Here is a 16,136-nt window from a genome sequence, read left to right as displayed (position 1 = left end):
CCCATTTTTTCATACCCCTACTATCCAACTACGCATGGAGTTGATTTTATATAGTGCGGCGAGCGCAGCGAGCCACCGCGCCCGATTCGTGGCGGTCTCATAAGGAAAACGGGAGCCCAGATATTACATAAGTACCCAAAAATGTAATACAGAGGAGTTGCTAATTCCTCCCTTAATTCCATTATTACCCTAGGATGAATCCCATCTGAGCCTGGGGATTTGTTTGTTTTGATTTTGCTGAGCCGCAATTTTATCTCGTCTTTCGTGAAAGCAATATTAAGATCTGGCTTGCTCGTCCCAGTTGTGGTACCTGTAAAGAGAATACTGCTATACAACACGAAACATAGCCTAACCGCATTACCGTCTATAGGAGACACACTGCCATGTGCGACGACGAGACTACTGATTTATTTAAAATAGAAATACATTAAAAAAATTGTAAAAAATTGTATTTCAATAATAAAGTATTTTTTATTTGCACTCGCATCCTGAAATGTAGATTGCTTTGGAGAACTTCGTTAATATACTATATATAGCTTCCCAATGCAAAGCGAGCCCCTGTGGGGGCAACCATTATTAAAATAGCCATCAGTTCCTGTCAGGACTGATTAATACAGAGAATACTTACATCTGGCAAAAAATAGACATTTTCATTCTTTTTTTTATTCTACTGATCCTTCAAGGAATATTTTTAAATGTTTCTTACCGAGGGTTGGATTGAGCCAGTGGATTCATTTCTGCTTGATAGTGAGATCCTTGATTGACAGGCTGCAAGACAGATAAAAATAAAAATAAAGCAGTCATAAATTAAATTGTCACAATTTATTACAATATATCAAAGCCACCAGAGAAATTAGGGTAAAAAAAAAATCCAAAAAGGATTTGCAGAACCAGCCTGAGGTGCATTTTTCTACTTGGATGCCTCCATTGTTACCTAAGGGAACTACAGGTATCTAATAAGACTCTTATAATATGGAGATGCTGTCTATTTTAGGATTTTAACCCTTTGAGTGCCCACATCTCTGAGAGATGTTCAAATTATCCGCTAAAAATACCAGCATCGCCCACATTTGTTATATAAATTCAAATAATGTTGTGTAGAAAAAGATTATATTTCCTATATAAATTAACATTACAGGTCATTATGATGAATAAAAAGGTTTGCTTGGCCATTTTGACAAATTCACTTGGCACTCAAATGGTACACCCAATGAAACAATACATTTGTGGTTGGATTTGGGGGGTACATAGAAATGTATGTAAAGGTGCGTACACACTATAAGATTTTAAAAAATAATATGCAAAATTATAATATCAGTAATGGTATTTATAGCACACATTGTCTAGTGCAGTGGTTCTCAAACTCGGTCCTTCAGGACCCCACCTTTTCCAGGCCACTCATTACTTATTTACACAATTTAAAAGATCCACTGGTTGAGCAAATAATTTTACTGTACTTGATTCTGTGAGGTGCCCTGCAAAATATGCACTGTGTGGCGTCCTGAGAACCAATTTTGAGAACATGTGGTCTTGTGCCTTACCCCTCTCGTGTCCGCCGCTGGTCTTGTCTGCAGTCCCGTCTCGACTCTCCTGGCTCCTGCTGTTAATGAAAAGGGACACTCACAAAAGGGCTATCCCCATACAGCAGACCATTTTAAGGATGCTAGAGGAGGCCGCCGCCTCCTCTAGCATCCACAAAAATGGTCTGCAGTATGGGGGCAGCCATTTTCCGAGTGTCTCTTTTCATAAGCAGCAGGAGGGAGCCGGGAGAGCCATGAGTCTGTGACCGCAAACAGATGAGCCGGCGGCAGGTCATGGCGGACGACGGCAGGTCACGGCAGATGGCAGCGGGTAACTATAGCCCCACAGACCCCCTGGCGCCCACACTTTCTCTGCGCCTTCCGCCACGGTGGGGGCTGCGAGCTATAGTTACGCCACTGCTCAGGACCCCACACAGTGCATGTTTTGGAGGTCTCCTCACAGAAAAACAAGTGAAATAATTAGCTCCGCCTGTGGATCTTTTAAAATGTGTCGAGTAATGAGTGCACCTGTGGGGTGACCTGGAAATGTAAGTGGGTGGGGTCACTCTGTAGACTATCACCCAAAATAACATGTAATTATTGGCCCCATTAAACAAACTGAAAACTTCTGAGAAATCAATCATTAGGGGTTTCCAGGGGTCCTAAACCAGGATTTCCTATCTGACCCTCTCCTTCAGGGAGAAAATGCTCTGGTCCTGGGCTTCCCCGGTAATGTATGATTGCCAACATCTGCGGTGAAACACTTTGCTTATCTATTAACTAGCTCACCACAGCTGATGGCAATCATACATTACCAGGGAAGTCCGGGAACAGAGCATTTTCTCACTCATGGAGAGGGCCAGGTAGGCAACCCTGTTCTAAACCAATGTCAGGGAATGACTGGCACATGAACTGGGGGAATTTAGTGGTAGGAGCCCATGATTAGGGCTTGTGGCCATACATCACAATGGTTTGGATAACCATTAGATAGTGTAGGATCTGCAGCCCTTTTGTATATATTTACATCTAGTGCATGCATAATAATGTACCAGATCAATACAGGGTTGCCTACAGAAGAGGACAGCCAGGTAGAAGGAAAAGGGGGCCATACCGAGAAAGGGGCGGGGCTGGAGGTGGGAGGCAGGGCCATAATGATGCAATTTGCATCATCAGGTCCTGCGCTCCCTCATTGAGTGGTGATTGTGGGGGTGGGAGGAAAGGTGGGAGGAAAGCTGGGAGGCGGGCCATTTCGTGAGGGTAGGCGGTCCATTCCGTGAGGGTAGGCGGGCCATTCCATGAGGGTAGGCGGGCCAATCCGTGAGGGTAGGCAAGTATGGATTAATAGCAGCACTACACTATAGTGAATGCAACATAAGGCAACATATGTATAATGTCTAATTCAAGTAAACAGTCTGGGATCTGATCCATAGGATGAGGGGTGGGCCATCTGGCAGTGTGGTCCACTAGGTATTTTGCTGGTGCCCATGTGGGCATAGCCAGATTAAGGGGGGAACGGACGGGGAATACTGTACTCTGGGCCCTCCTCTGTCAGTGTCGCCCCCCCTACCTGGAACTTGTCCCTACTAAGATCTTCTTACACAACGTTAGGCCTGCAGAGTTTGGTATACATCAATGAAAGTGATTGGACGAACTGTGATCACCCAATTCAAATAGCTCCCGGCGGTAAACACTGTCACCAGAGATCTGAACCAAAGTGGGTGCAACCTGCCTTAGCACCATGCATGAGTAGAGTAACCCTAAGAATCCCTAGGCTGTGGGGACACAGTTCTACGAGACAAATCTTCTTCTAAAGTCTTTTAAACATTTGAACAAAGCAATTCTGAGCAGCTTCCTTTAAATAGAATATAAGACGCATTATTTATATTATTTAGCTCCGATAAGTATAAGGTTCACTGTCAACAGCAATCCTGCATATCAGTGATAAGACACATCTTATATTCACAAACGTTCCACCGAGTGTTAATCAGCCAGTATGCGCCACCATATGTTCCCATGATAAACTGATGCTTCCTAACAAGTGTAAAATGACTTTGTAGTTTGCCTTAAACTGTAAATGGAAACAGTGAAATATGTAGAGATCGAAGGCGTTCACAGATTTACAGTAAAACAGGCTCGTTTTTTCCCCCCGCAATGGAGGATAATAAAGATTTTAGACAAAAGAAAAAAAACAACAACATTAAAATCCCATCCCATTATAGTAACGTAACATTTGTCAGATAAGAGGAGTGGAACTCTGGGCTATTACATTGATTCAGTGACTGAGTTGGATACTTGCTTAGTGATTTATACTGACATTGTCGGGACAGATTTATTATTGCACACATAATCATTTGCACTGTATTAAAGGGAAAATCCAACACAATTTGTAAGTAGGGTTTCTTTATAAAGTATTAAAGGTCAGTAAAACACACGGCCAGAAGTTATAGTGCCTGATTCAGTCCTGGTTGCTACACTGCGTATATTTGGAGTCTAGCGACCAGTGTCGTGATCCTGACTATACTTAATGTAACTGTGGTGTATTATCTGCGGTGTGTTGCTCTTCTATAACTCACAACTTCTTCTGTCAGACTGAAATTGGGGCTGGCTCTGCCGAAGGCATGGCCGGCCCAAAAAGGAGGTGGAGCTACCAGACAGGCGGGCGCAGCCTTGGGCAAATGGGCATGGCGTAGCACCATAACCCCCGTTTTCGTAAAAAAAAAAATTGGCGGGGGGGGGGGGGGGGGTGCCCAGTGCCCCCAAGCAGTGGGCAGCCCCGGCTCCCTCCCTCCCCGCACTGCAGAAATGCAGCAATCACCAGTTACTCTGTAGCAGTGATCTTCGGCTAACCCCAACTGCCCCCCCTCCCCGTTCGCAAGACATTGCTACCCGCGTGAGGGACAGCAAGCCAGTCGCTAAATAGTGGGATGGTCTCGCTGTAATCGGGACAGTTGGGAGCAATGCTCTTCTTGTACATTGCCATGCATGCATTGCAGTATTTCACCCCATCGCAAGGTTCCCCACACCTTATAAGTATGGTCCCATCACTGCATTCTCCTGGGGGGTCCTTCCTGCCCCAGTCCGTCACTGAGTATATGTAATGAGCAGGAGTCAAAGTGAGGGGGAACGAGGTGGAACTGAGTTCCACCACCTCTGATGGTGAGGAGGAACATTTTCATATCCACATTGGCCCTGCACAGTAATACTCACAGAAAAGCATTCTAGTTTGCAGGGGGATGACCAAATCCCTACCACTGGCCCTGTCTCTGCATAATGGGGGGAGGGGAGGAGGGTAATTAGGTGGCATAGAGAAATTAGTTCCCCCACCTCTGCATGACCACTTTAAGCCCTGGTAATGAGTGCAGTGAGTGCGGTGCCAAGGCAGTTGAGAGCGTCCATAGTATGGTAATAAAGGGGGTGTCCATATCATACCTCCCAACTTTGGAGGAGTCCGAGCAGGGCCGCAGCTGCCGCGCGCCGAAGGCGAGGGTGTGGCCTAATTTTGGGGGCGTGGCCTATACTTGCGGCTCTCCTGTGAGACCACGCCCCCATTTTGCCGCTATGGGGGCATGACCCAGAGTCTCTGTGAGCTCCTAGCCATGCCCCCAGCCACCTGGCTACGGGAATAGACGCTGTGCGCATGCGCACAGCATTTATTCCCCGCTGCTTAGCAGCCGACAGGGGGGACTCCCAACAGCCCCCCTCACCGCGGGACACTGCCGACCACTGGAGGGACAGCGGGACAGGCCCTGATAATCGGGACTGTCCCGCTGTAATCGGGACTGTTGGGAGGTATGCCATATTGGGGAGGTTTAGCCACACCTCCTCATACAAATTCTAAAATCAAAATACTATTAGCAGCACCTCTGGTTGCACAGTGAGTCATCTGTCAGCCTGTACCCAGCCACACTGTGGCAGTACCAGCCTCCCCCAGACACACTGCGCTGCTTCTACCTGCTCTGTCTGCTGGGCTTCATGCAGGTCTGCTGCGAGGAGGCTGAAAAGGAGACGGGTGCTTGTGGCTGAACATGGAGACAACTGTCCCCTTCCGCCAGGTGCTTTGTACCCATCCGCTGTAACCTCTTGTGCCCGCACACCTCTAACCTCTTGGCCCATTGATAAATCAGCACCACAGTAATCCTAGTTTGCCTGATGGTTATTTGCTTTGCAACAAACAAGACAGAATGGAAAAAGAACAAAACGGCTCCCGTTCCAGGCAAATCCCTTTTCTGTGCGATTTGCCAACAGAAGAGCTGGAGCTCAGGACAGCTCAGAGGCAGAACTTGGTTCCAAAAGCAAAGAATTAATTTGTGAAGCAGAAGTGAGGAGGAAGCTGTGAGGACGTGCGGCTCGATGGCAGTCTGACATTGTTTGTGCACGTTGCGCCGAGTCCCAAATACCAGGAAAGCAGCTGAATGTACTGACGGCAACACGAGCGCCTCACATGTGCAATGTATTTAGTGCACGTATCAAGCCTGATTGTTCATTATTGAGTCTGTCAGCTAGGGCCTCTCATGCATTGATGGGAAACATTAAGCACAGATGTAAGAACATTATTAAAGCATCTGCTGTGTTAGAAAATATTATCACAGAATGTTGTGCTATGGGAGCTGCAATACAGAAACACAAATAATCTGTGTACACATAGACCTTACAACAGCACTAGGCAGCATATTAGACAGTTGGAGACATCTGTGGAAATAGATTTTTAGCCGCATTCATGTCTTAAATGAAAGACAGTCTGAAAAAGACCAGTATGTAGTCATTCTTCCCACATTCAGTACATACACATGGTCTGAGTGTCAATGCGCACATAATATCGACATTGAACAAGTTGACATTGGCAATGTCGACGTGGGCATAATGGTACCATGGTCAGTATGACGAGACTAAATGTCGACAGTCACGGTGTAAGGGGTAGTATGCAGTCAGGGTTAAGCTGTGGGTAAGGTTAGATTGTGGTTAGGGGTAGGATGTGGTTAGGGTTTAGAAATGGTTTCAGTTAGGCTGTGGTTAGGGTTAGGCTGTGGTAAGAAGGAAGTAGGCTGTGGTTTGAGTTTGGCTGCAGTTAGAGGTAGGCTGTGGTAAGGCAGCAGTTAGGGATAAGCTGTGGTTAGGTTGCTGTTAGGGATAAGATATGGCTAGGCTGTAGTTAAGGATAAGCTGTGGTTAGAGTTAGGCTGCAGTTAGGGATAAGCAGTGGTTAGGGTTAGGCTGCAGTTAGAGGTAGGCTGTGGTAAGGCAGCAGTTAGGGTTAAGCAGTGGTTAGGGTTAGGCTGCAGTTAGGGATAAGCAGTGGTTAGGGTTAGGCTGCAGTTAGAGGTAGGCTGTGGTAAGGCAGCAGTTAGGGTTAAGCAATGGTTAGGCTGCAGTTAGGGATAAGATATGGCTAGGCTGCAGTTAAGGATAAGCTGTGGTTAGGGTTAGGCTGTAGTTAAGGATAAGCTGTGGTTAGGGTTAGGCTGCAGTTAAGGATAAGCTGTGGTTAGGGTTAGGCTGCAGTTAGGGATAAGCTGTGGTTAGGGATAAGCTGTGGTTAGGGATAAGCTGTGGTTAGGGTTAGGCTGCAGTTAGGGATAAGCTGTGGTTAGGGATAAGCTGTGGTTAGGGTTAGGCTGTAGTTAAGGATAAGCTGTGGTTAGGGTTAGGCTGCAGTTAGGGATAAACTGTGATTGCGCTGCAGGAAAGGAGAAGCTGTGGTTAGGGATAATATATGGTTAGGCTGCATTTAGGGATAAGATGTGGTTATGCTGCAGTTAACAATAAGCTGTGGTTAGGGTTAGGTTGCAGTTAGGTATAAATTATGGTTAGGCTGCAGTTAGGGATAAGCCATGGTCAGGGTTAGGCTGCAGTTACTGTAGGTATAAGCTGTGGTTAGGTTAGGCTGTGGTTAGGGAAAACATGCGATTAGGGTTAGGCTGTTGTTAGGCTTCAGTTAGGTATAAGCTGTGGTTAGGTTAGGCTGTGGTTAGGAATAAGCTGCAAATAGAGTCATGCTGTGGTTAGGCTGCAGTTAGATATATAAGCTGTGGTTAGGTTAGGCTGTAGTTAGGGATACGATGCAATTAGGGTCAGGCTGTGGTTAGGCTGCAGTTAGGTATAAGCCGTGATTAGGTTAGGCTGTGGTTAGGGATAAGCTGCAATTAGGGAAAGGCTGTTGTTAAGGATTAAGCTTTGGTTAGGGTTAGGCTGCAGGTAAGGATAAACTGCAGTTGGGGCTGTTATGTTAATATTCTGGACTTTGTCACACACCTCAAAAGGAGAATCACTAAAAATCTAGGGTGTAGCCTGTATATCTCTTAACAATGTGTAAAAAATAAAGGGGTGTATTTATCTAGCCAAAATCAGCAGTAAATGGCTCAGATATCTCCTGTAGTGCATTCATGCCAAGAATATCATTGCAGTCACCATTGCTCACTTTGGGGACTGTGGTTTGGGACATTTTACCATGTGAGTCATCTGTAACCACCTTTCCCTATATGTTGAGTGATATGCAGCAATAAGAAGTTATTTTGGGGGGATCCATTGCCACCAATGATAAATAGTCCCTCAAGTATTTTGACAATAAAAATGCTCTCTATCTCCGTTAAACAAAGAATACTCGGTACTTCCTCATCTTTGTGGCCACCGCTTATGCTACGCCATCCTCCTGTGTCCATGCCACCATGTATTACCCCTAGTAAAGTTGTGGCGAGCGAAGCGATCCACCGAGCCCGAAGTGTGGCGAGTGAAGCGAGCCCGTGAGGGGACAATGCTGCTATTCCGCCATTTGGCTGCCCCCCACATCCTTTCCACATTCTGCTGAAAATCCTTACATAGCGGCTAACGTAACTGGCGTAGCGGTGGCCGCAAAGAGGAGGAAGTACCGAATCCTCTCCCCAATAGCGCCACCCTAAAATCTTATACCGCACTTGTTTATTCTCTGGGAATATTATGGAGGAGTTGACCGCTCGCCCAGTGAAGTTGTATCTCTGGCGGCTTAATAATGTGGTCACCCCATGTCCCGATGCTCAAATGAAGACCACTATGGGGAGCAGGATGCGGTCACTAGGCCTGCAAGCATTAGGTCGACACAAGCATTAGGTTAACATGGAAAAGGTTGATATGAAAAAGATCAATTAGTTTTTTTATGTATAATTGTTTTTTTATGGGGTTTTTCATAGCTTATTATCCAAGTGGGCATAGAGTAACAAAAAAATAGTGTGCCGAGTGTAGCGGGCCACGCGAGGGGATGTGGTACACGTATACGTTGTCCATGTTGACATAGACACCAATAATAAAATGAAAAACTAATGTTGACCTTTTTTTTATCGACATTTTCCATGTGGACCTAATGCTTGTGTCGATCCAATGACCAATTCAACCAAATGCGTATAAACCCTATGACCCATACCCTATGATTATCCCATGTGCATAGTTAGGTGACACTGATGGTCCTAGACCACCTCAAATTTAAATCTCTTATTTTCAAGAGATAATTCTATGGAGGGTAATGTTACCAGTGGATTCCCCCAATTGGACCTGTGCTCTTTATATCTGTGTTGGTGACATTGTAAATGGTATTAAAGGGAAAGTAGGCCTTTTTTTGCACAGGACACAAGGAGGCACAACAAGGTAGACACATCGGGAAGGGTAAAACAAATGATTGATGATCTAGGTAGACTAGAGCATGGCAATAACAGTTTAATGCCAAAAATGTGAATTCAAACACTTGGGTCTCAAAAATGCAAAGGCTAAATATAGTAGTGATGTCAAAATATTGGACATGAGTGAGGAGAAGAGGGATCTAGGTGTCAATATTTCATGGGACTTAAAGACAGGTAGGCAATGTTACAAGGCAATGAAGAAGGCCAGTCAGATGCTTGTTTGCATAGGGAGAGGAATCAGCAGTAGAAAGAAATAAGTAGTATTGTCACTGTATAGGTCTTTGGTACGGCCTCATCTAGAGAACTGTGTCCAGTACAATTTTTTTGTCAAATATTTAACGAACCAAAGACCATACCTTCCAACACCCTGGTCTTCTAACTCTGGTCTCCCTTGCATAAGCTTAAAGAGGGTGTGACCTATGTTAAAAGTGGGCATGGCTTCACTGGAATGCAAAAATTGTGAGCCACGCCTCCCTTTTTCGTCATTATGGGGCATGCCCAGTTGCTGGCATGCCCCCAATTCCTCTGTCTCCCGTGAATAGAGGCTGTGCGCATAAGCACAGCATCTATTTACCACCGCTCTGTTAAGGAGAGCAACTGAGTCACAAGGGGGCTTTTTAACTGCCCCACCCCACCGAGGGACACTGCAGAACAGTCCCAAATACATTGCACTGTTCCATGAAAATTAGGACAGTTGGGATGTATGCCAAAACACTTCAGGGTGGTTTTGCCAACACCGAAAACATGTTGATGAAGAACACAAATGAACACAAAGAAAAAGTCACTGAGCGTGTGCGCTGAAGCAGCCTATGGTGGGTCCAAACTGAAAAATGGTGACCCTAACACCATGAAGTACGTGGAAACAAAAGGTAGAATGTCCCCTCCACTGGCGCTTGACAGGATAATACCTCCCTTTGGATTGAGGTACGATTCTCTTCTCCCAATTTAAACGATAACAAAGGTATGTAGATAAATACCGTACATCCCTCTTGGCGGAGAAGAGGAACGTTGTTATGGGCCCCATACATCAGCAATCACAATTTATGGATTTTCAGATATTGGGATATTTTGGCCAGATAAATGGATTTTCAGATCTATCCGACTTTGCCCACACATTAAAGTTTTTTTCAGTGATCGGCAGATTTTTCCATCTAAAGATTGCATCTTCATATCTGGAAATTGCCCCAATCGATTGTCATTTCAGCTGTTCATAATGTAAATAGATGAAGAAAACGAATTGGGAATGCCCACACATATAAAAAAGATCTGCAGATAATACCAGATTATTAAACATGTTTAAAAACCTGATTAAGCAATCGATTGGCGATTGTGATTGGGATTGCCAAAAGGGGGAGCCCACACATCTAAAATGAATTGTGGCAATCATCTCCATATCTGAAAATTGTCACAATTAATTGCTGATGTATGGGGCCCATCACACTAAGAGGGATGTACGGTATTTATCTACATACCTTTGTTATCGTTTAAATTGGGAGAAGAGGATCGTACCTCAATCCAAAGGGAGGTATTATCCTGTCAAGCGCCAGTGGAGGGCACATTCTACCTTTTGTTCAACACGGAGATCAGCCACATCCCCACCTATTAGCAAATCAATGCAATTCATGAGGCTATTTATTAAGTGGAGTTTCATCAATGTTACTGTACATAACTGGAGATATTTGATACATGAATGCCAGTGTTGTGTATTCTATTTTAGAACAGTAGAGGGAAAATTTCTGTGCCCAGAAGTTGTTCTGTTTTATTTTGTATTACATATTTGATATATAAAAGCCTCTTTCAACACTAATGGGGATACAATTCAAAGAATACACCAGAAAATGCAAAGGTCAGAGCTCTGAGCAGATCCTACAAATAATCGTATTCTTGACATTTGGCTGGAAATAAAAGTCTCTGGTATATTACCGACGCTGTCTACATTGTATATATTTTGTTGTTGCAGTCTGGTCACCTTTACTTACGATCATTAAATACGCTAACCTTGTACAATCCGTATGTGCTAATGATAAATAAATGCAAGAGAGACCTGAACTGCAATATTTATCTCAGATTTGCAAGCCAGCTCAGGTAACTTGCATAAACTGGTCATGTCTGGTAATATTTACAGCGCGCTTGCCTGCAATTCACCACTTGGCCTAGTGGTGGAGCTGTTGGTGCACAATACCAATGAGACAAGGCTGCAGTCCAGGCTGGAATTTACAGAAATGTCTTATTCAGTCCTTTTTTTTTTTTTGTCTGTGATGGTAACTCTGCTAAACAAAGAGCCTTCCATAGAACATAATAATGTTGTTTTTAAGCCATGCTTTACACATAGATATCAGATTGCAATAAATAAAAAGCCAGCGATATGTCAAAGTTAAGCCCAAGCTGCAGATCCTATCTTTTTATCGCACATTTGTACATTTCCGGAATATAGTTCTTATATTTATTTACTGTCTATGTTTGTAGAAAACCCAATAATAATATTACATCGTAGCTATCTGTTGGTAATTTAACCCGTTTGGGAGCAAAGGGACTATACTGTGGACATAAGAGAGTGTTGTCTCCAATGTTCACAATGTGTTCCCATTGATGGAGCTGCACTGATCCAGTGTGACCTCTGAACTCTGGCTCAAGGGCCTAATTCAGGTTGGTGCCTCAAAAGAAAAATCTCTCTCTCTACTGGGCAAAACCATGCTGCACTGCAGGTGGGGCAGATGGAACATGTGCAGAGAGTTACATTTGGGTGGGGTGTGTTCAAACTGAAAACTAAATTGCAGAGTAAAAGTATAGTAGCCAGTATTTACCCTGCACAGAAACAAAATAACTCACCCAAATCCAGGGCCAGCAACAGAAATCTTGTACAATGAAATTCCTGGGGCCCCCATCCCCCCACCTAATCCCAAACCCACACAACCCTCTTCTAAATGAGCTTCACCTAATCTTTTCGTGGCTCCAAATCCTGCTGTCAGGTGCGGGCTTCTCCTGGCTGCGGCTTCCTGCTGGCTTCTGGCTGCGACTGCGGCCTGCCTTAACTTGTCACTTACACAAAGGAACACAGAGCACTGTGAGCAGGCAGGGCGTTCGCAGAGCGCAGAACAGGCGACTCGCGCATGAGCATTAAAAGTACAGGAGCCGGAGACTGAGATCACAGCACCAGCAGACTACAGACTCAGAGCGCCGAGCGGACGTGGACCCAGGCTGTGCGCGCACACAGAATACACGGATCCGAGTGCCAAATGGCCACAGGCGGCGGGGCACACATACAGTAGATGGCAGTGGCACACATTCAGACTCAGCCACACATAAACGGCGCACAGTAGGCGGTCGGGCCGCGGTGGTCACTGACAGGCAAGCTAGTTCAGGTGGTGGCCGAGCTGGGCACAGCAGCTCTGGAGCCCTTCAGATTGCCGGGGCCCATCACAGTTGCCCCCCTTGACCCCCCCTGTCGCCGGCCCTGCCCACATCTAACTCTCTCTGCACATGTTACATCAGAAACCCGAATCACCCCCTAAATGCTCTACTGCACATGTGCGGCTGCTCTGAGCGTCTTCATATAAGACCTACACAGTGAATGGAGGTGTTTAACATCTTCTCTATAACAGAGGGCCTGCATGTGCTTATACTGTGCATTATCTACTGATAGAATAGAAATAGAATAGAAATTCTACCAATAGAAATCAATAGGCTCTGCCAATATTATTAACTTTTGGGAAAGCTCCACACATTGCACCCATTTTATACATAAAACTCCAGCACCAATGTGGCTCGGACCTAGAACACTCACATGTGTTAAGGCCAAGACTTTCCGTACTTGTCCTGGTTCACACCTTGGTGATGATCCAGGTTACTCCCAGGTCATCACCCTCCACACCGGACCCTGGATTTACGGCTTACAGTGGGTGCTTGGAGATTATGTCATCTTCAAGTACTACTGTCCCCCACCAATCAGCTCCTGTCAGGCATGACCCGGGTCTTCAAGTCCTGGGTCATACCTTTCAAACTGGAGCCAGGACACTGACCCATGTTGCAAATCACTGAAGGTGTTAGATACTGTAGATGCTAGATAAAATCTGATTGGTTGTTAAGGCCAACATATCTACTTCTATAACACCCACATTGTAGTAAATACACCCCACAGACTGTATTTAACTGAAGATAAACCCAATAGACCCAATAGATATCAGATGAGTGTCATATCTATAATTGAGACTTTTTCTTGGGTTGGTCCTTATAGAACTTAAAATACTTTTAAATTGATTACTTACATAAGCATACTGTAGATGGTAGCATGCATTACACAACTGACAAAAAAAATCTGAATAAGTGTAATACAGTATATACTGATAACAGCAGTCCCTCTTGTTATCCGCGGAACCTCTAGTGTTCATTCTAGAACCCTGCACCTTTCAAAACCTGTGCGGTTCCGATTTCCTGCCTGAGGTATTCCTATCTACTGTGGTGCTTCTGGCACAGTCTGGGCTGTATCTCAGAACTAAAATACAGACTAGGCTTTACTAGAAGCATCTTAGTAACACCCCAGGTAGGAAAGGGGAACTGCATAAGTTTTGAAATGTGAAGGGTGCTAGATTGAACAATAAGGGGTGTATTTACTATAGTGTGGGTTTAGAGAAGCTAACAATTATATTCTACTTATCATTTATCTATCACCTTCTAGAAGATAATAGCTGCAATTTGGTTGCTATGGGCAACAACTCCATTTCTATAAACCCACCATTTTTCTGTGGGGGGGGGGAGGAGGAGGGTGTAAATTTACTAAGATGGGAGTTCTATTAAAAATGGAATGTTGCCCAAAGCAGATTCTACTTATTTATTTAGCCCCTCTTAGAGGGGAGGGGGGTGTACGGTCACCGAGAGGGGCATACGGGCGCTGGAGCAAGTCAGCGGCGGCAGCAAGACCACCTACCCGTGGTGTGGGTGCCACTCACCTTGTCACCTTGCTCCATGGGGGGGTATTGTGCAGCCGCCGCTGACCTGCTCCCAAGTGCCGCCCTCCAGTAGCCGGTGCCCCCAGGGCAAATGCCTAAAGCTGCCGAGTGGTGGCGCCGGCCCTGTTTGCCATGGGCAGCATCCCATCTTCAGTAGAACTTTATATGTCCCTCTCTCCACAACAACAGCTCCTCTCTAGGATGTAATTGTGGTGAAACCCAATCTCTGGCAGCCCACAGGCATCATGAACCTGCTTGCCACCACCATCGCAGTCTTACACAACTACAGGGCTGGATGCACTGATGCTAAAAATGCACTTGTCCATTTACTGTAGTTGCACCAAGTTCTAGAATGCTCTATATTCCAGGACTATAGAAGCATATGTTCGTCTTTTGATGATACCCCTAGAAGTTGCCAGGGGGAGAACAGTAGGGGAGATAGCAGTGGTAAAAACACAGACAATGCCAGGGACAGCTTATATTAAGGCCCCCATACACTTGTCCGATTTGGCCTCTTTATACCTGATTCCGACGGATCGGGCCAAGAAACCGGGTAAAAAGTGGCCAAATCGGAGGTGTTTGACATCCGATCCGATGGGCAGTCCCGTGCTGCATGTCTGACCTCCGACTCGTCCCTCCCTGCAGCGGGGAATAGGATCACGTACAATACATGGTATGCCGAATGAGCGCATACGATATTTCATATGTGTCCCTGCTGCCCAGGAAGCTCCTGGGGCAGTTCAAGGGGCACCGTGTTTGACTTCTCCAATCAGAGAAGTCGCAGAGTGTATGGGGGCCTTTACATATAACACTGTACATATATTGACTGGTCTCTTTGGACATTAGCTTGGACATGTTACAGTTAGTAGTCTTGCTTTCTAGGAAACTTCTGACCTGCGTTAAAGTCTTTACATGATTAACTCAGGTAAAATCCTATTTTTAATGGCACATTTATGATTCGTACTTTCATTTGGTGATTTACTGCTATTTGCAGGGCCAAATGGAAGGTCAGAAGGACAGTATACAAAATCAATGAGTGAAAGCTCTTGCCCACATAATGGAATATTAATGTCCTAGAGCTGGTGCAGATTTATAGCCGCTGCTGTTGCTGCACTTTTTAATGTGAGCTTCTAATGGCTCCAGCAATCTGATTTTGAATGCACTTGGTGCAATATAGAGGTCCCAGTGTATTCAGGGAGCATTACTGTCACGCCAGGGAAAAGCACAGTTGCTAGTGTGGGGCCCAGAATTGTACTCCATATTCAAGGTGAGGTCTAACCAATGCCTTGTACAGTGGCATAATTACTTTTGAGTCCCTAGTTTCCATGCCCCTTTTAATACATGCTAGAATTTTGTTGGCCTTTTTTTTGCTATATTACATTGAGCACTGCACCCCAGTTTGTTTATTTGGACTCGTAGATCCTTTTCAAGTACTGAATTACCCAATTCATCCCCGCAATTCCTAGTGTAATTTGCTCCCCCTGGCTGTTGCATTACCCTGCTATCTGTTTGGGCCCAGTGCTTACCAAAATACAGAGGACCCCTACTCATTTTGTCCCAGGTATTTTGGGAACCAGGACCGGCCCTTGCAGGGAACCCCCAACACTTTACACTTTAGAAGCCTGCACGGATCTGACTGATCCATTCAGGCTGCCAATTAGTATGTATTTTGCGGCCATATATACGGGGAACTGGAACAAGGGAGGTTTGAGGTAAGGGCAGTTCATAGAACACTGGGCACTGAGGACACAGCTAGGTGGGGGAGTTGATCTGAATCTGAACAGAGGCGCAAAGTCTAACCCCACCGACGGTTTTCACCAGGAACCCCGGCAAGGAGGTTTTGGCTTTGCTGCGTTCGCTGGATAGGTCTCGGCAGTCTGGCAGAGTTCTCACACCTAACTGGCCAATCACTGAGGGATGGGTAATGATGGCTGAGTGCTGGTGAACTTGAGACTGTGGTTTACTCTTGGCTTGGAAGCCGCGGCCTGAGTACACTTGGGAACTGTCGGCGGTGTCGGCCTGGGAGC

The 16,136-nt window shown here is 45.5% G+C and overlaps 1 protein-coding gene across 10 annotated transcripts in view; it reads right to left on the bottom strand.

The window, feature by feature from the left end:
* Nucleotides 1-16,136, bottom strand: part of CFAP20DC (CFAP20 domain containing) — a 269,546-nt gene that overhangs the window by 52,232 nt on the left and 201,178 nt on the right. For all 10 annotated transcript variants that reach the window (XM_083156078.1, XM_083156081.1, XM_083156084.1 and 7 more), the window contains one exon: nucleotides 707-768. In XM_083156078.1, coding sequence (XP_083012204.1) covers nucleotides 707-768 — 62 coding nt within the window. The remainder of the gene's footprint in view (nucleotides 1-706; nucleotides 769-16,136) is intronic.

The sequence above is a fragment of the Crinia signifera genome, chromosome 8 (assembly GCF_055691185.1).
Source record: "Crinia signifera chromosome 8, ASM5569118v1, whole genome shotgun sequence".
Lineage (NCBI taxonomy): Eukaryota > Metazoa > Chordata > Amphibia > Anura > Myobatrachidae > Crinia > Crinia signifera.
This window is presented reverse-complemented; position numbering and strand designations above follow the sequence as displayed.